Here is a 22,864-nt window from a genome sequence, read left to right as displayed (position 1 = left end):
GTGGAGTCAGAGGCAAAGCTCTTAACTGCTTTTCAAGTCTCTTGACTACAATTGTATCTCAATTGGTACATTCCCTGTGACTTGTATCTATCTTGCACATTACTGGGTGAGAAATTCTCCCCAGAAGAGGGAGGAGAGGAGAAGCTACTCACTGAAAACTGGCAGCCAGAGGGTGTCGCTCCTGTTGGAACTGACAGGGTTGGAGACCTCACACTGATACTCCCCAGCATCCTCAATCTTGACAGGGTCGATGGTGAGGGTGCTTTTGTTCTGGGACAGATTCATCCTCTCTGAGAGTTGCAGATCCTGGTTATTGAAGATCCACCGGATGGAGATGTCAGTGTTGTTTGAGAGGCAGGTGAGGACCACAGGATCATCTTCTGTGAGAGGGATGTTGCTGGCCTGGACGGAGGGTCGCGACACTGGCTCTGTGGACAGAGGAGGGAACCGGCTGAGCCTGGACCCGGGTCCTAGCTATGCCCTTTCCTCAGATATTCAGCAAAGGCTCTGGGCCACCATGAGTTCTGCATGGTGAGTGTAAGGACAGCCCTGACCCTCCACAGAGTGTGCATGCCTTGGCTCAGGTGACAGTAAGGAGCAGGCTCTCCCTCCCTTTGCGCCCAGCACACCCACGGAGGCCCAGCAGCTTCCCTAGAACTCTGTGAAGGACCTACAACGCAAGCCTGTGCTCAGCCCATCTGTGTAGAACCTGTGCAGAAAGCTCATGGGAAGGTCCCATAGTATTTCCCGCTGACCAATTTTTCCTTTAGTTAAAATTCAAGAGAGTGAAAGTGAAGAGTGGGGTCGGGGAGACTGTCTCTGTAGAGCAAGCTTGAGCTGAGTAAAAGAAGAAACAGCAAGATAAAGACCGGCCTTGGGGAAGGCAGGGTGGGCTATGATGAGGCAAAGCCACCATAGCCTCCTACTGACTGTTGCACGATATTTGGCCAATCATTTCTGGGAGAGCCAATCTGAGTCATCTGCAGCCTGAAGAGCATCTCCATTTGGAAAAGACTTTCATTCTTGACTTTTGGGTTAAATGCCACAGTGAAGGAAATCAGCAGAGATAAATGGTCACAGTGTTCCCGAAAGGCTGGCTTGATTCTCTCTGCAAAGGTGGGCCTCTGGCCCTGCCCTTCCCTCCATGCAGGACTCCACAGGGAAGCACCGCTCTCTGAGGTGCATCACCTGCAGGTGCATTCTCAGCCTCAGACAGCTGAAACTTCAGAGCCAGGGCTCAGATATATCTGCTCCCAGTTGCACATTTTTATTTCCTTGATGGCTGGGAAGCCTCATATGCCCATTTGGGACATGGTTTAGCAGCTTGACGCTAGGTTAGCACCATGTGTTTTGTACCTGTCATTTCCCACCCCAGAGAGTGTAAGGGCAGAGCCAGTCCCTGCGTGAGACTGGAAAAGAGCTGGAGCACAGCTCTGACCTGCTGTGCCCTGTGCAAGAGATTTGCCACCTCTCATTGGAGAAAAGCAGTACAAATGTGTGTCAAAGCCCTGTGGGTTCTTTGTGACCCATGGAAGAGTTTAAAGAAAAAAGACATGACAGAAGGAGGGAGTCGGTGAGTGAAAGGAGCCACCTGACTTGAATGACCTCAATGAGTTCAATGATTCCATGAATCTCCACCGAACCCTCAGGGCTTTCTGGGGTGAGGAGAACTGTCTCTCATTTCAGGCTGAACTCCAGCTCTCAGCCACGAGCAATCAGGGAAGAAAGGTGCACAACACGAGGGATGATGGAGATTTGCTTGTGTCTGCGGACACAGGCTGGGAAGGCATTTCTTTCCCATTATTTCAAGACAACTGAAACACTACTCCAAAGCTTCGTGCTGTCATATAGCTTAGGGTAACGGCCCCAGGCTCAGTCCTCAGTCCTGCAAACCAATCAGTTTGGTCAAAGAAGTGAAAGATTTGTACCCAACTAAATTACAAAACTTTGCTGAAAATATTAAAAAAAAATACATCAGTGGAAGTTATTCCACTTTATTTTTGTAACAGAGTCTTGCTGTGTAGTTCCGGTTGGCCTCCTCTTGCCTCCCCCCTTGAAGCACTAGGATTTCAGGTTTGTACCATGATATCTTACCTATGTTCAGGTAAAGGAAGACTTCATAGTATTAAGTTGACCATATCACCCAAAGTGAGCTATAGATTGAATGAGAGTCCTATTGAAAGCTCAGTGACATTTTCAGATGATTGTCATGGTACATCCTGTCAATCCAGCACTGTGGGAGGCTGAGGCAGGGTGATCATACATTTAAGTCCAGCTCGGGCCATTTAGCAAATTAGTGAGATCCTGAACAAAAAAGCTGGAGGTGGTAGCAGTAGCTGGGGATGGAGCTCAGCACGAAAGCCCCAAGGTTAATCACCATGAATAAAACAAAAGTCAGGGACACTTTGTGCAGAAATTGAAAACTCCATCCTAAAATTCATATGTAATCTCATGAGACAACACATATTTAAAATGACTCTGAAAATGAAGAACAAAGTTTGGAAGAAAAGTGTCTGATTTCTAAAGCTACAGTACAAAGCTACCGTAATGAAAAGAGTGTGCTCCCGGCATGAAGAAAGATATATAATCAATGCAACAGAAGAACAAGCTGACAAACGAGCGCTCCCATGGATGGCCAAATGAGTTTAAACTATTTAAAACGGTGAATATCCATGTAAGGAGAACACATATGCATGGCGTTTCATTGTGGGATTTGCTATATTTCCACAGCGTGTCACACCCAGATGGGGACACGTGCCTGCTCCATCATCTCAGTGTTTATCATGCTTCGTGTTGGGAACATTCAAGCTTGTCTTTGCTGCTTCTTTTGAAAGATAGAATTAGGCATGGGTAAACATGTTTCTCCTGCTGTGCTACAGAATACTGCAAGTTATTCTTTCTATCCACCTGCACTCCTGGGACCAAACTATTTTTGATGGCCATGCTAGTACTGCTCCCTGCAGAAAGGAACATTTGTTTGATAAAAACATTGAGAAAGTGAATATCCATGTAAATAAAATAAGTTGAACCTTTTCCTACCATTATATATGCAAATTAATTCGAAATGGGTCAAATAGCTGAGTGTGAACGCTAAACCTGGAAAATTCTCAGCAGGAAGTAGAGAGAAATCTTTGATGATATGGGCTTTGACAATGTTTTCTTGGATCTGACAAAACCTTAGGCAACAACACTAAGACGAAATAGGCAAGTTGGACCTCACGAAGATTAGAAATGTCTGGGGGTGAAAGTTTGTCATCCACCTATGACCCAGAAATTGCTCTTAATTGCAGGATATGATCATGTTTTTTTCTTTTTTCTTTTGCACGGATGGATTTACTGAGGATGTTGTCGTTAACAGGCAAGTGCTTATGAAGCTGAGCGGAATCCCTGGCCTTAGTATATGGTAACGTAAATTTAAAAGGGTAATTAAGTATGGTTCAAATGTGATACTGTACGAATCATGGGTAAAAGTGTGATGGTTATTTTTCTGGATTCAATCATTTTACATCATTTACACATATGAAAATAGCACATTGGAAACATCCACAAATGTTTTCCTACCCTGATCAAGCTTGGTGGCACCTGCCTGTTGTCCTAGCACTGGGGAGCCCGTGGCAGTGAATCACTGTGTGTTCATGTCCAACCAGGGATGCCTAGGGAATTCAAGTTTGGCCTGAGTATATAGTTATTCCCTGTGTCCCAAAACCATATTACAAAACAAAACTATGGTAGTTTAGCAACAACAACAGTATCACAGTATAGAATAGGCAAAATGTTGAGCAGCCATTGCTCTAGAGAAGATATTAAAATTACCAGTAAGCATGTGAAAATATTCACAATATCATTAGTTACTAGGGAAATGCAAATCAAAACCACCTCACACCCAGCAGGATATCTATCACCAAAACACGAGTCTTTTTGAGGTTATAGAGAAATCAGTATTTGTGTGCATGTGGGTAGATGAGAATGTAAAAGAGGGCAGTCACTGTGAAACTCAGTATAGTGCTTCCTAAAAAAAGTTTCTCATTTTTCAATTCTACAGCTAGACATATACCTTAAAGAATTGAAATCAAGGATTTGAGTGGATATTTCATATATATTTCATAGCAGAGTTAATGCTATGAAACATGGGAATGATCCTAAAGTCTATTTATGGATGAGTGAACAAGCCAAATGAGGTGCACTCCATAAAGCAGTGTATGCATACAACTGATTATCCTTGTTTTAAAAAATAATAAAGGAAGAAAATTCTCATATATATTACAAATGGGATAAGCCTTGAAGACATTATGCACAAATACTATGCAATCCCCCTTCTATGAGAGGTTCAGAAGACAAACACATAAAGACAGAGAGAAGAGGCCGGGGCAGTCATGGAATGGAGAGTTATTTTATACTGATTAGAAGGTGTTAGTGTGGTAAGATAAAAAAGTTCTGGAAATGGATAGTGGCAATGTTACATAACAATATGAATGTAATGAATGTCATGGAACCCTGAACTTCAAATGATTAAAATAATAAATGTTGTGTATATTTTACCACATAGCAAAGAAATGTTAACAGAAAAACAGACTTAAAGAATCCTTGTGCAAGGTGACACAATAAATTCCAAACACTGGATAATAAACTCAGTGTGATTGGCTTCATCATATCCAAGGATTTAAGCAACTGATGAGCTTTGAAACTCTTCATAGAAAAAGGGTTGACATGGAAAATGTGCAAACATTTTTCTTGTCATTTTTTAAAGAATGCAGCATAGCAATAATTTACATAGCATAGGATATTGGAAATAATCTAGTGATGATTTAATGTTTATGGGAGGATTTCCTTGGTAGCTGAAGGCATGTGAGTTGATTCTCAGTGCATGGGGGAATTTTGGACCATGGCTCCCAGCATGTAAGACTCTGCCAGCATTCAAAATAACTGGAGGACCCCAACCAGAGGTCGTTGGGGTCCTAACTGGGCCATGCCCAGTGACCTCCAAGGGGCTCTAGCAGTTGTCTGTTTTCTGCTCCTAAAGCTGAAAGAGCACTAGGTAATTCCCAGCACATGGGGAATCTTTGGAATATCACTCAAAACCAGGAAATATAGGGAAATGACAAAATGAAAGAGCAGAATGCAATCTCAAACCTCCAGCCCATCCCAAGCAAGGCTAGGAGACATGGACATAGAAGAAATGTAAGAGATCCACCTGAAATTCCTGCAATGATAACAACTGAAGTAAGGAAAAAACTGGGAAGCTATAAAAGAACTCAGATCAGAAATAATCTCCCAGGTAAAAGAAGAAATGATAAATTTAATGAAAGGAAGGCTGATCACATCTAAAGAAGACACAGTTAAAAAATTAGAGGAACAATGCAAAAAGATTTAGCCCTGAATGAACAATATAAAAAACAAACAGAGAGCATGAAGCAGATCCAAAGAGATATACAGAAAATAAAAAATTCCATTGAAGACTGGCAAAAATGCCTCAAAAACAGTGAATATAGAATTTCAGATATCAAAGACAAGATTACAGCTAGTAAAAAGGAACGATCTTTAAAACATGAAATAAGGATTCAACAGCTGTATGATGATGCAAAGAAAAACAACATAAGATTGTTAGAGACAAATGAAAAAGAAGGTGACACACAAATGATATCAAGAGGCTATTTACTAGAAGTAATAGCTGCAAATTTCCCAAACATGAAAACGGAAACTGACATACAGATCAGTGAAGCATACAGAACTCCAAATAGCCATAATCAAGATAAAACTAACCCAGACATATAATAATCAACATCTCTGAAATCCAACATAACAACAGAATATTAAAAGCTGTTAGAGAGAAGAGACAGATCACCTATAAAGGAAAGCCTATCAGAATCACAGCAGACTTCTCAACACAAACAATGAAGTCAGGAAGAGCATGGAGTGAAGTATTTCATATCCTAAAGGAAAATGATTTCCAGTCCAGACCGATGTATCCTGCAACACTGTCCATCAAAATGGATGGAGAAATAAGATACTTCCATGACAAAGAACAGCTGAAGAACTTCATGACCACCAAACCAACCCTGCAAAGAATACTGAAAACATACTAGATAGACATAGGGAAAACACCACTAAACAAGGCAGACCATTAAAAAGAGGGGAAAGGAAAAGAATCAACAGAAAAAAGATAACATGTCAAAAATGAACCAATATAGATCCATTACAACCATTAATGTAAATGACGTCAGTTCACCAATTAAAAGAAACAGACTGGCCGAATGGATCCAGAAACAACATCCAACCATGTGCTATCTACAAGAAACACATCTAACCCAAAAAGAAACTCATAGACTGAAAGTCAAAGGTTAAAAAAAATTCTCCATGCAACAAGATCCCCCCAAATGCAGGGGTAGCTATTTTGTTTGCAGACAATGTGAACTTCAAACAAAGAATGATCCAAAGAGATAAAGAAAGTCACTAATACTAGTTAGGGGTAAACTTCAAGAGGAAGAGATAACAATCTTAAACATATATGCACCAAATTCCAGAGCACCCAGCTCTATAAAACAAAAATTAACAGAAATGAAAAATGAAATAAGCAATAACACAATTGAAATGGAAGACTTTAACTCCCCAATGACAAAAAAGGGCAGATCTACTAGACAGAAAATCAGCAAAGAAAAAACAGAACTGAATCACATTGTGAACATATGGACTCGGTGGACATATACAGAGTGTTCCACCCAACAACATCAGAATATACGTTCTTCTCAGCAGCACATGGGACATTCTCTAAAATAGACCATATACTACCAAACAAAATGTGCTTAAGTAAATTCAAAAGAAGTGAAATTATTCCATGCATGTTATCAGATCACAGTGCCATGAAACTAGAAATTAATGACAAAAGAAACTGCAAAACCCACTCAAACAAATGAAATTGAATAATACACTCCTGAGCAATCAATGGGACATGGAGGAAATTAAAGAAGAAATTAAACAATATCTACAAACAATTGAAAATACCAAAACAACCTACTGGAACCTGTGGGATGCAGTAAAAGCAGTCCTCAGAGGAAAAATTATTGTGAGGAATTCCTACATCAGGAAAACGGAATGAACACAAACAAACAACCTGATGCTACACCTCCACCATCTAGAAAAAGAAGAACGAATGAAGCCCAAAGCCAAAAGAAGTGTCGAAATTATAAAGATTAGAGCAGAAATCAATGCAATATAAAAGAAAATAATATAAAGACTCAGTGAATCCAAGAGTTGGTTCGTTCAAAGAATAAATATAATTGATAAGTCCATAGCCAACCTTATTTTAAAAAAGGAAAGAAAATTCAAATTCATGCAGTAAGGAATGAAAAAGGCGAAGTCACTACAAACTCTGTGGAAATACAGAAGACCATCCCTCCCTGTTTTGAAAATATCTACTCTCATAGGCACAATAACAGAAGAAATGTGTAGATTCCTAGAAACATGAATTACCAAAGTTGGGTCAAGAAGATGCAAAACTGCTAAAGAACCCAATTTCAATTAGTGAAACTGAAAATGTAATTAAATCCTCACCAACATAGAAAAGCCCAGGTCCAGCTGGATTCACTGTGGTATTCTATAAGAAATTCAAACAAGACTTAATGCGGACACTCCTCAAACTCTTCAATGAAATTAAAAGGAAGCAGTTCTCTCTAACTCACTCCTGGAAGCAAATATTACTCTAGTACCAAAATCTGAGAAAAACCCAACCAAAGATGAGAACTGTAGGGAAATCTCCCTCATAAACATAGATGCAAATATTCTCAATAAAATATTGGCAAATAGAATGCAGAGAATCATCAAGAAGATTATACAACGTGACAAAGTGGAATTCACCCAGGAATACAGAGATGGTTCAACATATGCGAATCATAAAATATAATCCACCATATCAATAAAGCCAAAAATAAGAATCACATGGTCATTTATAGAGATGCAGAAAAATCTTTTGTTAAGGTCCAACACTCATTCATAGTAAGAAACTTACAGAAAATTGGAATAGAAGGTCTTTACCTCAATCTGATAAAAGCCATCTATGACAAACCAACAGCTGGCATCACATTAAACGGCCCAAAACGGAAAGCCTTTACCCTAAAATCAGCCACAAGACAAGGATGTCCATTATCACCAGTCCTACTCAATACAGTGCTAGAAATACTAGCCAGAGCAAGTAGACAAGAGGAGAGAACAAGAGAGAGAGAGAGAGAGAGAGAGAGAGAGAGAGAGAGGAGTAAAGATAGGAAAAAAGGTTAAATTATCATTATTTGTAGATGAAATGATTCTCTATATAGAAGACCCCCAAAACTCCACTGAAAGACTCCAAACTCCATTGAAAGACTCCTAGTTATAATAAATAAATTCAGTAACGTAGCTGGATACAAATTCAAGACTCAAAAATCAATAGCATTCCTATATACTAACAACAAAATCACTGAGAGAGAGATGAGAGAAGCTACACCCTTTACAATAGCATCCAAAAAAAAAAAAAAAGAAAGAAAGAAAGAAAGAAATACTTAGGAATCAATCTAACAAAAGAAGTAAAAGATCTATTCAGGGACAATTGTAATTCTCTGAAAAAGGAATAGAAGAGGACCTCAGAAAATGGAAAGACATCCCTTGTTCATGAATAGGAAGAACAAATATTCAGAAAATGACCATTCTCCCAAAACTGTTATACAGATTTAGTGCAATCCTAATCAAAATATCACTAACATACTTCACAGATCTAGATAAATCACTTCTAAAATTCATCTGGAACTAGAAGAGACCTAGAATAGCAAAAGCAATTCTAAGCAACAAAGGGAAGGCAGGAGACATCATAATCCCTGACTTGAAGTTATATTACAAAGCTACTGTAATAAAATCAGCCTGGTAGTGGAATAAAAACAGACCTGAAGATCAATGGCACAGATTAGAAGACACAACTACAACTACAAACACACCCAGTCACCTTATCTTTGATAAAGGGGCCTCCATTGGAAGAAAGATAGTCTCTTAAATAAAGGGTGCTGGATAAATTGGCTCACCATATGCCAAAAACTAAAACTAGACCCATGCTTATGGCCATGTACTAAACTAAAGTCTAAATGGATGAAAGATCTAAATATTAAAACAGAAACACTGAATCTGTTGAAAGTCAAGGTAGGTAGAAGTCTTGAAACACAGGGGTAGGTAGAGAATTCATGAACAAGAATCAAACTGCACAGGAAATACTTCACAGAATCAATAACTGGGATCATGTCTTATTGAAGAGTTCTTGCATGTCGAGAGAAATCTCCAGCATAGTAAAAAGGAAACCCACAAATTGGGAAAATATCTTAGTCAAGTGTTCCTCAGACAAGGACTTCTGTCTGCAACGTATAAAAAATTGAAAAAAATCAGCCCCCCAAATTTTGAAGACCCAGTCGAGAAATGGGCATCCGAGATGAATACACAGTACTTAAAGAAATACAAATGGAAAATAAATACATGAAAAAATGTTCAGCATCATTAGTCATTAGAGAAATGCAAATTAAAACCACACTAGATTCCATCTCACTCCAGAAAGAGTGGCCAGGATCAAGAAAACTACAAACAACAAACGTTGAAGAGGCTGCAGAGAAAGAGGAACTCTTCTGCAATCTTGGTGGGAGTACAGACTGGTGCAATCACTGTGGAGGTCAGTCTGGAGGTTCATAAAAAAGCTGGGATTGGAAGTCCCATTAGACCCAGCTATTCCACGTCTGGGCATAATCCCAGAAGGACTGAGTATATCATCCCACGGTGATATATGTGCATGCAGGTTTATGGCAGTACAAATTGTAACAGCCAGATCTTGGAAACAACCTAAATGCCCGTCAACTGAGGAATGGATAAAAAAGATGTGATACTTTTCTACAATGGATTACCACTCAGCTGTAAAGAATGATCCCCTTGAGATATTTATAAATAAATTGATGCAACTTGATGTCATACTCATAAGCAAAATAAATCAAACTCATATGTAGTTCCTCTAGTGTAAGAAATGGTAAGAGTATATAACGTTACAAAGACCTCAATAAATACAGTGAAAGGGTATGAATATTCTCAAAGGAGAAAAATAATATCTCAGAGAAAAAAAGGAAAATGAAAAAGGAAAGGAAAAGAAAAAAATGCCTTAAGTATATAAAACATACTTAGGATAGCTAAGATGATTGTGCTACAAATTGTATAAGTTTTTGGATCAAAACAGGTAACATTCGTAGGATTGGGACACTTATTCATGTTAGTGTGTGGTAATCTGAGAAACTCTTGATGATCATGTAAAGTAACAGCCCTAGTTATGCTCCTACCACCGTGTTTTGAAGGCTGATATGGTCAGTGTTTTTGGCTTTTTGCTACTGTTATTGATTTGCCACTTTTGTTTCATATTTTTCTGCTAATTGTTTATGTTTTGTTCAGTTTTGTTTTCCTCATTAATACAGGAAGGATGGGAATACATGTAGAGACTTATATATGTAGATCTTCTCCTAAGAAGTTTATGAGAAATGATTATTTAATACATTATGAAATGAACAGTTACTTGAAGAAAAAGAGACATTATGTTATCCATATCATCATGCTGTGAAATCCTGTAATGGCATTATTCTTTCTTCAGAGTGGTTTTAGTCTGTTTTGTATTGTTTAATTTCAACATACATGAAGGTATAAACAGCTATTTTGAAGAGAACAAGACACATTATGACAGCCATTGTTGATTTCCCTATTATCTGGTTTTGAAGGCTTCACTCTGTTCTGATCAGTTTAATACTACTTTGTTTTGTATGAATTCATTGCGTATGAAGATATGGACAATTATTCAGAAGGAAACAAGAGACATTATGGTAGCCAGTGATGAGCTCTTGTTGTCTTGCTTTTGAATCTCTGTCATTTACATTGTTTTCTTCTGATGGCTTGGTTGTGCTTTGTTATGTTTAGTTTTACCCTCTTTAAAATAAAATTTAAAAAATAAAGTATATGGAGAACTTAGTGTGGTGGCTCATGTCTGTAGATGTGGCACTCTGGGGGGCTGAGGCAGGAGAATCACAAGCTTGAGCACAGTCTTGGAAACTTTTAAGACTGTCTCAAAATAAAAATGAAAAAGAAAAAGAAATAGGCTAGGGGCACTTCTCAGCAGCACCATGCCTGCCTGGCAAGCATGAGGTTGTGAGTTTGTTCCCCAGTACAAAAAACAAACAAACAAAAAAACAACAATAACAACAAAGAAAGAAATAAAAATCGGCAGGGAGGTAGCTCAGTCTGAAAGTTCTCAGTTTAACCCCTAGTCTTACAAACACATAAGCAAACAAACAAAATATATATGGGAGAATTCTCACAGTCCCATGCAAATGCTGGCCCACTTTAACATAAGGCATTAGAGTATTCACAGGTACTGGTGTCAGTGGGGCTCCTGGAACAAACTCCCTGTGAAGACTGGGGGTGACTGTGTAGTCAGACACAAAGCTCTTGACCACTTTGCAAGTCTGTTTACTACATTTGTATCTCAATTGATACATTCCCTGTGACTTGTATCGATCTTGCAAATTACTGGGAGAGAAATTCTCCCCAGAAGAGGTAGGAGAGGAGAAGCCACTCACAGTAAACATTCAGCTTGAGGGTGTTGCTCCTGTTGGAACTGACAGGGTTGGAGACCTCACACTGATACTCCCCTGCATCCTCAATCGTGACAGGGTTGATGGTGATGATGTTGTCATGGATATACCACAAGCGTCCCTCCTGGTCTCACTGCCAGCCACCTGGTTTGCCTTGGGTCTTGCGTGTGCTGAGACCCTCTAGCTGGAGACCTAGACTCCTCAGCCTCAAGTGTTTCCTCTGAGGCTTTGTTTTGCAAGGCTGTGCTTGAGATGGGTCATGATGGCGTCTGCCACTGAGCTTAAACTTACAGAAGATCCTACACCTGGCCTGAGGATGTTTGTGTACAGAAATCACACACAAGTGGAGTTAATATCAAGCCTGGCATTAGGCCAGGGGCCAGCCTGAGGCCATAATGTGGGGAGATTCTCCCCAGGGGTAGCATGGTGAGTGACAGAACATGAGTCTAATGAGTGATCTCTTCCAGTGTGGAGAAGACACAGCTGTGTTTAGAGACAGGTGGGTAATGCCTCTGGCTGCTATCCATGGTGTGTCTGACCTGGTGTAGCAACTGTATTTTGTTGTGCCTTCATCTCCTTGTTACAGAGTACACAATAAATGGTATCTGGTTTGTCATGTTGTCGGTAAATTAATCTGAAATACTCTCAGTTATATGACACAGCCATAGAGTATTTGCCAAAATGAGCCGCATGTATTACTTGCCTCCACACAGAATAAATTGGAACAGTTCCCAGTGAACAGGGAATTTGCAGGAGTCTCATTCTCCTCTGTTCTTCCCCTTGGGCACACTGAGCCTCCTGTGGGTTCTCATGATTCAGTTACCTTAGCTGTGGCCTAAAGCCCCTGTCCATCTGTGCTACCTATGCCACATGTCAGGAGAGCCAACTGGCCTGATGCCCTTACTGAGATGTGTCTCTTGGGGTTGTGCCCTGGCTGCTCTAGTGACCAGCCCTCGGAAAGTATGAGATTGAGACAGCCAGTGAATTACGGCTCCCCATCATCCCTAAACAGTGGCTCAAACTAACCCTGAACACAAGCGCCCCAGGACCACTTTGAGTGAGGAGTTCAAGAGAGAGAGAGGTCTGAAGCAGGGAATGCAAGAGTTTCTGAGAGTGGCTCTCAGAGTCATGTTAAATAGCAAGTGACTTGGGAGCTGGATCAAGAGGATCTTCCTGGGTCAAGCGACTGCACTGAGCTCTTTTACCTTTATGGGGAGATTCAGGTAAAGGATGCCAGTTTATCAAAGGTCATCTTCACTGTATGCATCCTGCACCATGGGCTCAAAGCCCAAGATGGGGATGCAATGAGGCAGGGTGGGTGCACTGCCTGGGACTGACAATCCTGTGTGTGTAAGAAGTGGAATTCACCCATCCCACACCCACAGTCATTGAGGATAACTCACTGTGTACATGGAACTGTCCAGATGCAGTTTTAGGTTTCAAAACTCGATTTATGCTGAAGGTGTAGAATCCTGTGTCCTCTCGGGTGACATTCTTGATCAGCAGGGATCCATTGGGGTATATCGTCTCTCGATTGCTGTGTGCATCCCCTGTAGTATGTCTCTTCATGATTGTCGAATATTGTATAATCATACTTTTGGTTGCAGTCGTTTCCCCTTTGTACCACTTATAGGTTGAAATGTACTTTGGCAAATTGTGGACAAGTAGAAGAACATCTGCCCCTTCAACAGCATCAAAAGGCACCGATTCAATAGTCATTTGGGCAGTGGTGGGTGGGCTCCACAAGGTCAAAATTGACGCTGGAAGAGAGAGACAGAGAAATTCATCAGTACTAGAAACTACATAGGATGGAAAGACGGAGCTCTGAGTCCTGAGATGTTCTCACTGCTTTCACAACAGTGTGATTGTTGCAGGCATGTGTGTGTCTCTTACTAGGCTGATGAGGCCAGCAGTGGGACTTGACTCCTTCCCTGCCCCTGAACTTGTCATTCCCCCTGTTTGGAGCACTCTCCCCCAGGGGTCTGCATGGCTCACAGATCGCTGCCCTCAGACCCTGCTCACATTCAGGGCAGCCTGACCCCTCACATAGAGACCTGGTTCTTCAGTTTCTTGCTGTTTCCTGCTTTCTTCCCTCTGTGGTTCTTGTCAACACCTGACTTCCCCTTCTAGATGTCCTTGCCGATCAGTTTTCCTCCCTCTAGGACAAGAGCTGGATGAGCACAGGGAGCTGTCTGATTCTGCTGGAGCCCAGGGTCTGGCACAGCCTCAGATACTGTGGATGAATGAGCGATGGCTCTGAGAGCCCTGTGTGCCCAGGGGTTTGTTAGCAGTTACTGGTTGGGATGGACGAGGACAACCTTCATACCCCAAGTGTGATTTTCTTTGGAGTCACCTTGACTTTGTTGTTGACAACAATTTTCAAAATATAGTGGCCTGACAGGTTTTGTGGCAGATGTCCGTAATCCTAGCACTTGGGAGGCTGAGGCAGGGATCGCTGTGAGTTCAAGTCCATCTTGGGCTACACAGACAGTTCAAACCAGCCTGAACTGCACAGCGGGACCCTGTCTACTGGAAAAAAAGAAATGTCGTGGCTAATGACAATTAACTTATAACAGAGGAAAATAGGGCTTTTCCTCCTCCTTTTTCAATACCCATGCACTGTGAGTTTCCTGTTCCTCAGCCTTCTGATCCTCTTTTGTGTTCTCTCCCCTCCTGCTCCAAACAGAAACCTCTGTCATCTCAGACTCCTGGCTTCTCACCGGATCAGTCAGTGTTGAGCTGTCCACTCTCTGGTATAGCCTCCCAGGGACTGTCCCCTCTTACCTGTAAGTAGGAACCCTTGCCAGGAAACAAATCCTCTGTGGGAAGTGGCTGTGCGGGGCTCCATGGTCTCTGCTGTCTGCTCTGTCCTCCGTCTGGGGAGAAGAGCTTTGGCTCAACACAGGCTCCCAAGCAGGCTGCTCAGGAGGGTCAGCTCTGCTGGCTGTCTCCTCTGACTGAGCCTTTAGCCAGGGCCAGGGCCCACCCCAGGGTCATGTGATGTGGGGTGGAGTCTACCTGGGAACTTGGCTCTCTCCTGCCCTCTGGGTCCTGCCTTGCCTGTGTGTTCTTCTTTTTCTATATTTAATTTCACTACCACAGACATGACTTTGAGTCCAACACTACTGGGGACTGTCACCTAAGACAAGAACTGGCTGAAGCCCTCACTGACCTCTGCACTATCTTGGCCTTGAGGATGTTGCCACCCTAGGGAGTTCCTGGGGTTTCCTAATCCAGAACTGTGTTTCCCTTTGACACACAGAAATCATCTGGGCACTGAGTCCTTCCCTGGGTGTTTGTGCACTCTGGAAATGTACAATGTATTCTCAGGAGACAAGTGACTAAGATGGCTCTAGGGGATTGAGAGGGGGCAACTGAGTGAGGAGTGGTGAGGGGGACTTGCCCTGTATCTCTGGTCCCCACAGTTGGTCTTTGATGAGATGTTTCAGGAGGAGCTGAAGTTCTGGGTGGACAGGGATGGAAATGATCTTCAGGTCCTAGAAATGAAGGAGTCTGGTGTGGAGGTAAGTGGTTGTGGGCAACATGGGCCTCAGTGGCAGATTTCTGGGACAGCGCCCCCTCTCTATGTCTTGCAGAGGTGTGACCCATATCCTCCCTGAGTGAATTGCTACCCCTTTATCCTCTGCCCTGTTGAGTCACCTGTAGTCACACCTTCTCTGACTCCAAGGGCGCTGCCAGGAATGAGGGGCCATGCTGAGACTCTTGACATAAATGGGTCCTCAGAGTTACAGAAAGGAGTGTTTGGGACAAATCAGACATGTGAGTGAGACCTCAGAAGTGTCCTTGGTGCCAAGAATGGCAGTCAGCCTGTATCTGCTCCCAGAGCGTAAGCAGAGTTCACTTTCCAGGAACTGCTTTCCTGAGTGTGCTGATGCCGCCCCCTGGTGGTCATGAGGGGACTTGTAGCCCTTGTCAGGGGCTGCAGCAGGGAGGCTGACCAGATTCCAACTGGCTCTCACTGAATATTAAAAGACTCTTTTCCCCCTGATAAGCTCTTTTGATACACTTGTCAGAGATCATGTGAGCAACATTGTCAGGGTGTATTCTATACAATCAATCTGGTTCCATTTGTGAATCATTATGAGAGTGCCATGTCATTTTATTACTGTAGTATTGCAGGAAATTCTTAAAGAGGAAAAGGTGAATAACTAATTTTGTTTTTCTGTACAAGAGTCATAGGCTCCTCTGAGTCACACTGTTGCTGAAATCCATAGTAAAATCAATTGATTCCTAAAATACTGCAGTCACTCTATGCACCTGGTCTGGAACTCCTGGTGTCAGGTAATGGCCCCGCGACCCATCAGGCTTCAGGGTATCAGTGAGTCTGAGCCAGGCTGGGTTTTGCCTTCCAGGGGCATTTGGCAGTGTCTGGAGACAGCTGTGATTGTCACACATGAGGGAGGAAGTGCTTTTGGTACTTACTGGGCAGAGCCTCCTGTTGTTGCCAAACACTCCACAAGATGCAGGTAACCCCACAAAGATGAGCAGTCTCAAGTGTCCGTGGAAACTGAACCCTGCACTGCACCTTCCCCTGCCTACCTAGATCGTCCCCTCCCCTCTCTTCTTCCTATTTTTCCCGCTGACCTCAGCCCCTCTGCCTCATTTCACTTGCATTCTCTGCACCTGCCCTTTGTCCAAGCTCAGCTTCACCTCTCCCCTCCCTGGTCTCTTTGTGCCCCTGGATGGGATGTGTCCACTAGAGGGCTCAGTGCTGTGCCCTAAGCTCCTGGGACCCTGATCTTAAATAGACAAAAGCAGCTGCCCAGTCCCAATCCTCAGAAAGGCTCCAGGGTGAAGCCTCTGGGGCAGTTGCCAGGGAACCAGGGAGGAATTGAAGGAGGTGGTGGCATGGACTGGTGACACAGGACCGATGCCAGAGTGCACATCACTGTGGAAGGGAAAGCTCCTGGCATAGTGGCTGGATTGCCATGCTCAGAAGTCTCCATGTGACCACTGGGGACAGTGACTGTGAGTTTCCTTCTTCAAAGTCTGTCTTACTAGGACCTGTGTCTGTGGGCATTGGCAGGGCTGCTGTGGACTCCTCCACTCTGCTCCTTTTGCAGATTCTCCTAGGCACGGGGTTTCCAGTCATGTGGAAGAATCAGGAGTGATGTGGCAGTTGCTGTGGCAGGTCTCCTCATGGCCTCTGGGGCAACTCTGTAGCACATGGTCCACATTCAGGAAAGAACTTCCCTGAATGTGAGCGTGGCTTGCACTCAGGAGGTGGAGATGCAGCCTGATTTCCATTTCTTGCCCCAGAAACCCTGCCTGGAACCTCCCATGTCCCATCTGCTCCTTCCTGTGTGTCTGAGGACCCTGGCTAGTCAGGGGTGTTCATGCAGCCTGCACACTTCTGCAATGACCTATAGGGTAAGGGGGCGGAGTGACCACAATAGAGTCAGAGAGGCAGTGGGGAGAGGCCACCCAGGGAGGACACAGGCAGGCCCAACCTATAGTTTAGTCCATCCACATGGAGATTGAAGGCGTCTCTGAAACCTTACCCCACAGATGGCATTGCCCGCAGTCTCCTGATCTCCTACTACCTCAGTCCTTCCCTGCCTCTAAATCCTTCACCTGAAGGGTCTATATTTCAAGCACGTATGAGTAGTTGAGTATTTGAAGAGGATATATGGTTTTTGCTTTTTTTTTTTGTCCTTTTGAGACAGCATTTGTCTATGCAGTGCATGCTGGCCTGGAACCTGTAGTGAACCTTGTGCCTTAACCTCCCAAGTGGGGGGATGATGGGGTGCACTACCTTAGCTTGCCACCTTGTATGTATTTTTGTATATTTTTCTTAAATATTTTTATTGCGTAGTCCTGGGGATTGAACCCAGAGCTTTTGCACTGAGTTACATCCTCAGCCCATTCTCAATTTTGAGATATCGTTACCTCATGTTTCTTAGGCTCAGTTCAAAGTTGAAGTCTTCCTGCCCTGGCCTTCTACAGGGCTGAGAATACAGGTTATGCCACCGAGCCTTGCAGAGACTTTAGAAAATCACTGCAAATGATAGATGACAATGATGGGCTGTCTTGAACACTTTAAGAATATAAATAAATAAATGCCCTAATTATATTTAGCTTTATAACAATTGCTCCAATACCCAGAATACCCGAATTGGAAGTCTAGCCATTAATGAGTAACTCCTCATCCCTTCCTATCCAGCCCATGGTATCCTCTGAGCTACTGGATTTGCCCCTGGGAATTGTCATATTCTAAATTAAACTATATAAACAGGTGCCATTGTGGTTCTTGTTTCTTTTCGGGTTTCCCCATGTTGGAGCTGGCATCGGAACTTTGTTCTTCATGGCTAACATTCAGGTGCATTTATGCGCCACATTTATTTAGGTTTTCATCCATTCGGGACACTCAAGGTGTTTCCTCAAGTTGCCTGTGGTGAAGGCTGCTGTGGGCAGTGTTACCATGCAGGAAACTATTTGAATCCCTGTTTCATTTTCCCAACACATACCTGCTGGGCGTGCTGTCCAGTGACCTCACAGCTGGGCTCTGTTTCTACAGTGGCTGCTGCTTCTCCTGTTCCCTTAAAGAATGTGTGAGGCTTCCAGTTTCTGTGCAGTTTCCCTCACGCTGCTTGTTTAACTTCTTGTTAAACAGTTACAGTAGCCAATAGTAGGTTCAGAGTGTTTTCCTTTTGCATTCCCATAGCGAGTCATTGTATTGAGCATCTTTTCATGTGTTCGTTGACCATTTGTGCATGTACTTTGGCAATATGTCTCTTCAGATTCTCTCCTCATTTGTAAATTAGGGCTTTTGTCTCTGAGTTTAATCAGGTCTTTATACACTATGCACAGGGAACTCTTATCATATCTATGATTTCCAAATTCGATAGGCAACTTTTCAGTTTCTTGACCTTATTCTTTAATACAAAAATTTTTAATCTTGATAAAATATGATGTATTGGTTTTTCTTCTTTTTTCATTTGTTTACTCTTTTTTTCAAAACAGATATCTTTTTTACTTAGATCACCAAAAATAACATTTTCTAGCAAGTGAACCATAATGTTAGTCAACAAAGTATGGCTATAAAATCTCAAACAAGACAGGCAATCCTACATTAAGTACTGAAAATAGCATTTCACAGCTGTACATTTCATTTTCTTTCACTGAAATCGATGGCTTCTAGAAGACTTTAGGATTCCCGGTGGTTTGCAAGTACAAACTAAAATAGAGTGCACAGAGTCATTTATCCTCACCACAAGAGTGAAAACAGGCTACAAAAGGGTTTTGTTTAGTGAGGTGTGGTGATGCATGTGTGTAATCCCAGCACTCGGGAGGCTGAGGCAGGAGTGTCGCCATGTGTTTGAAGCCAGTCTAGGCTACAGTCAAGGCCAGCCTCAACTGGCCAGATGCTGTCTCAAAAATCCTTTTATGCTAACAACTAACTAAATGATATGATTCTTAAGAATTGCAATGACTACCAGGATAGCCCATTTTGTGGATATTTCATGCTAAATGCATTGCCTGTCATCACAAATGTTCTGTGCAATAGCAAGAGTTAAGTCAGAGAACATTTGGGGGCCCAGAAAGTAATTCTTAACAGAAATACTACAATATGTGGACAAATCAAAAATCACAGAGCCCACCTCTGCTGGAGGCCCCGGGCAGGCCTGAGATTTGAATCCTGAAGACATAACCAGCAGAGCAGCAGTCCTCCAGAAGAACCACCAGGCTTTAATCAGTGACCCTCGGGTTCCTGGGGTTGCAGTGCCTCCCTTGCAAGCAGTGACATAGGCTGACTCCGGGAAGAGGCAGGCATGATATTCTGCTAGGAACCTGGGGAAGAGATCCAAGTGCTTGGGATTATTCTCAGAAACAGACATCTTTCCCAGGATTTCTGGAAGTTTTATAAACAATCACAGCAAACGTTGTACAGCATAAATGTAAGGAGGTGGAAGTGGCTGCTCACTTGGAGGGTACAAATGCCAGGCACAAGCTCCCAGAGAAAGCCTCATCCTTTTCAAATCTCCCTTGAAAGCCAGAAAACACAGCCCTCCCTTCCCCATTAAGGGTCATAGGCGTGCAGGAAGCTGATCTGCTGTTCACAGGCATGTTCTTTTCCAGATGCTTGCACAGCCTGGGCTTTTTGGCTGGTGTGTCCTGCTGTCGGCACATGGGCTGGGGCCAGGCGCTGCTCTAGGACAGCCTGTGCCAGTGGGTGCTATGACACGGGGACCACCTCAGGGACTGCAGTGCTTCTGGCTTGGTTTTGCGCCTCTTGATGGTGCAGGCTCATCACAGTTGGTGAACTGCAGTGTGGGCAGAGTCAACAAATGTTGATTGAGAGAGAGCCCTTCCTGGATGCTATCAGTGTTTGTGGCACTTTGCTTAATTGAAACAAAAGGCTTAATTGAAGTCACCTGTTTATATGGTGCCTGTTCATATGGGTTGAGCTAGAGCAATGGGAGAGTGTGATCCAAGGTTACCCTCAGCCCACCCACCACCACCTTACTCAGGGCAACATCGTTTCCTGCCATAATATAATGTGTGTTCACATTGGCACCCGCCTCTGTGTGCTGGAGCCGAGGCCTCTCCTTGGCTGACAAGGCTGCACTGATGGCAAAGTGCTTCCCACAGGACTGCAAAGGAGTTAGCATGTAGGCCTGCATGGGAGTTCACTAACCGCTTCCTCCTGTTAGTGTTGTAACCATCATCTTCAGGTTGTCTCCTTAGAACTTCAGGGATATCTACAGTTATTATTCTTTCTTCCATCTTTCTCTGTATTTTTGTTTGCATTCTAGTTCTGAGCTGCTATTGGCCGTTTCAAGCATGTTAGTGTTCTATCCTGTGTCCACACCAAAATTAGTTCATTCAACTTCTAGTGGACATTTGGAATGTTTCTATTTTTTTGTTTATGAATAATGGTGCTATACTCTTCTCATGTGGATATTTTTTTTTCCTCTTGGGTATGTAGGAGTAGGATTGTGAGATTATAGACGTCTATCTTTAACTTTATAAGAAAACTGTCATACTTTTTAAAAATGGGGGTTTACATTTACTAAAAATAGGTAGAGCAATATGCTCCAGGGCGACAGCAGGCCACTGAAGCCAGGGGGAGCACAGTGGCCTCCCAACCTGTTCTGTAGCGTGGTTGTCCCACTTTTATTTCCAGCAGCAATATATGAGAGCACTAGTTATTCGCCACCTTGCAACACAGCTACTGTCAGTCTTTTCAAGTTTAGCCACTTGCCATCCATTTCTCCTTGAGTACCTCTCTGTGACTGGCAGGATAGATTACTTATCTTACACCATCACCCTGAATGTTCTTCCAGCTACATGTTGTTTTTCTCAATGTCACCTGTGCTTCAGGCCACAGTTTCCTAAGTATTTCCTAACAGCTGGTTGGAAGCAGAAAGGCAGAAATGGAGGGGTGTGGCAGGGAAGAACTGCTCCTTCCCCGGCAGCCAGAAAGAGAGAGAATGACGGAGACAGAAAGGAAGGGGCCAGGATCACATGTAATGTTCAAAGCCATGCTCCTACTGACCTGGTGTATCCAATTCACACCTCCCCTAGCGAACCCACTCAGCTTCTGAACTTATTTATACCCTGATCCACATGAAGTCAGAGTCTTCATGATCCCAGTCACGTTTCCAAAAGCCCTACCCTTTACTGAACACCTGTGCTTTTTGGGGACATTTTAGGTCAGTGGTGGCAAATGTCTTATAGATGAGTGTCCACCCACTACCCCAAGATCACTTCAGTTATGTATTGCACTGCAGTTAAAGCTGAATGTTTTTAATTCGGAAAAATCAACTAATGCGTTAATATCTTTTGCTTAAAAGAAAAACAACTCCTGTGCTATGGTTTTGCCACCACTGTTTTAGATCTGTCTATAACAACATTAAATGTTAGGCCAAGCAGGGATTTGTAGGAGACAGATGGAACTAGAGTGGAGGGATTATACTAGGGAGTGGTAGCGAGGGAAGTAGGAAAGATTGAAGAGAAAAGATTTGAATTCAGAGGCCCCGGTCGATGCTTCAGTAGGAGAGTGAACCAGCTGTTAGGAAGGTAACGGGGCAGCGGTATGTAGGAAGACTTCTGTGGAAAGACTGGGGAAAGAAGCCCAGTCCTCCCACAGTTCTGAAAGCCTGGTGCAGTTAGGTTACAGGAATGGAGAGAATGACACAGCTGAGAGACCTTAGAATCGACGTGGTTTGGGGAGATGCTGTGTTGAATGTGAGGACCACAGAGCAGGGCTGGGAGACTTTGGGGGAGTCAGTCAGAGAAAGGAGTGAGCCGAGGGGAGCCAGTTTACAGGAGTTGTGTAGACTGCATTTGGACATGGCAGCCAGCAGTTCAGGGAAGCAGTAGGAAGTAGATGAAGGAGCCCCCCGCAGGGAGGGCTGTGAAGCCCAGGGCAGGGCAGGGTGGAGGGAGACCTGAAGGGCCTGGCCCTGGCTGTGGTGTGAGGAGGAATATTTAGGTTGCAGGGCGAAGCCCCAGAAAGGAAGGTTACCTGTGGACTTAGATGATGTGAAAGCATGAAACTACCTCTGAGTTTGAACAAGGGATGCAGACCTATTTTTTTCTGCTTCCCTGGTTTAAGGAATGAGAAACAGGGGATGAGGCAGGAAAAGACATCACACACATTTCAGCTGCTTCCAGGAGTTCAAAATGAGACAATAGGTTAAAGTGGAATAAATGAAAGCTGTTCAGGATAATTAAGAGGGCACAACACGGGAACTCATAAGGAGGGAGACGTGGAAGGGTGCTGGAGACCCCACAGGACCATCTGTGGAGATGCTTGAGAGCGACAGTTGTGTGGCTGCCTCTGCTTCACTAGTCACCTGTGTGGGAGGTGTTTCCGCCCCTCATGAAGAGGCTAAGAAGTCTCTCACTTTTAAGTCACCTTCTTTCCCAGAGGAAGACAAGCAGTTCCTTCCAGCAGGTTCCTCCCAGCTGCCCTCACTGTGGCAGTGGAGGTGCAAATGGATTTAGCTAATTCTCTGATCTCTGCATTCATACCTACAGATTTCTTTTTTTTTAACAAGATTTTTTTTATTTAAAGAAAAGGAAACAAAAAAAAAAATACATGGAGATAAAAAAAGGGTAGAAATAATACAAAATTACAGAAAAACAAATGGTAAGAAATTGCTGGTTGATAAGTTACATATTGTCATCTTAGAAATAGCTGTTCAGTTTATAGAATTAAAGTATTTAGAATGACATTCAAAAAGTGACACTACAAAGAGTTCTGCTTAATG

The 22,864-nt window shown here is 43.1% G+C and overlaps 1 protein-coding gene and 1 pseudogene across 5 annotated transcripts in view; both read right to left on the bottom strand.

Annotated features, from left to right (window-relative positions):
* LOC100731634 (carcinoembryonic antigen-related cell adhesion molecule 5-like) overlaps positions 1-14,586 on the bottom strand; it is a 77,387-nt gene extending 62,801 nt beyond the window's left edge. For 2 of the 5 annotated variants that reach the window (XM_063252819.1, XM_063252822.1), the window contains exons 1-3: positions 14,409-14,585; positions 13,028-13,384; positions 153-428 (exon numbers count right to left, since the gene is read on the bottom strand). In XM_063252819.1, the coding sequence (XP_063108889.1) occupies positions 153-428; positions 13,028-13,384; positions 14,409-14,472 (697 nt within the window). In that variant the 5' untranslated portion in view covers positions 14,473-14,585. Of the gene's footprint in view, positions 1-152; positions 429-13,027; positions 13,385-14,408 lie in introns of all 5 variants that reach the window. The other 3 variants (XM_063252821.1, XM_063252823.1, XM_063252820.1) reach the window with 2 other exon arrangements.
* Positions 14,587-16,969: 2,383 nt separating this feature from the next.
* Positions 16,970-20,402, bottom strand: LOC111755389 (male-specific lethal 3 homolog; annotated as a pseudogene).
* Positions 20,403-22,864: the final 2,462 nt, after the last annotated feature.

Source organism: Cavia porcellus, unplaced genomic scaffold, assembly GCF_034190915.1.
Source record: "Cavia porcellus strain 051 isolate PalLab524CR breed Dunkin Hartley unplaced genomic scaffold, mCavPor4.1 scaffold_7, whole genome shotgun sequence".
NCBI classification, from domain to species: Eukaryota; Metazoa; Chordata; class Mammalia; order Rodentia; family Caviidae; genus Cavia; species Cavia porcellus.
Note: the sequence above shows the minus strand (reverse complement) of the source record. Positions and strands in the feature narration are given on the sequence as shown.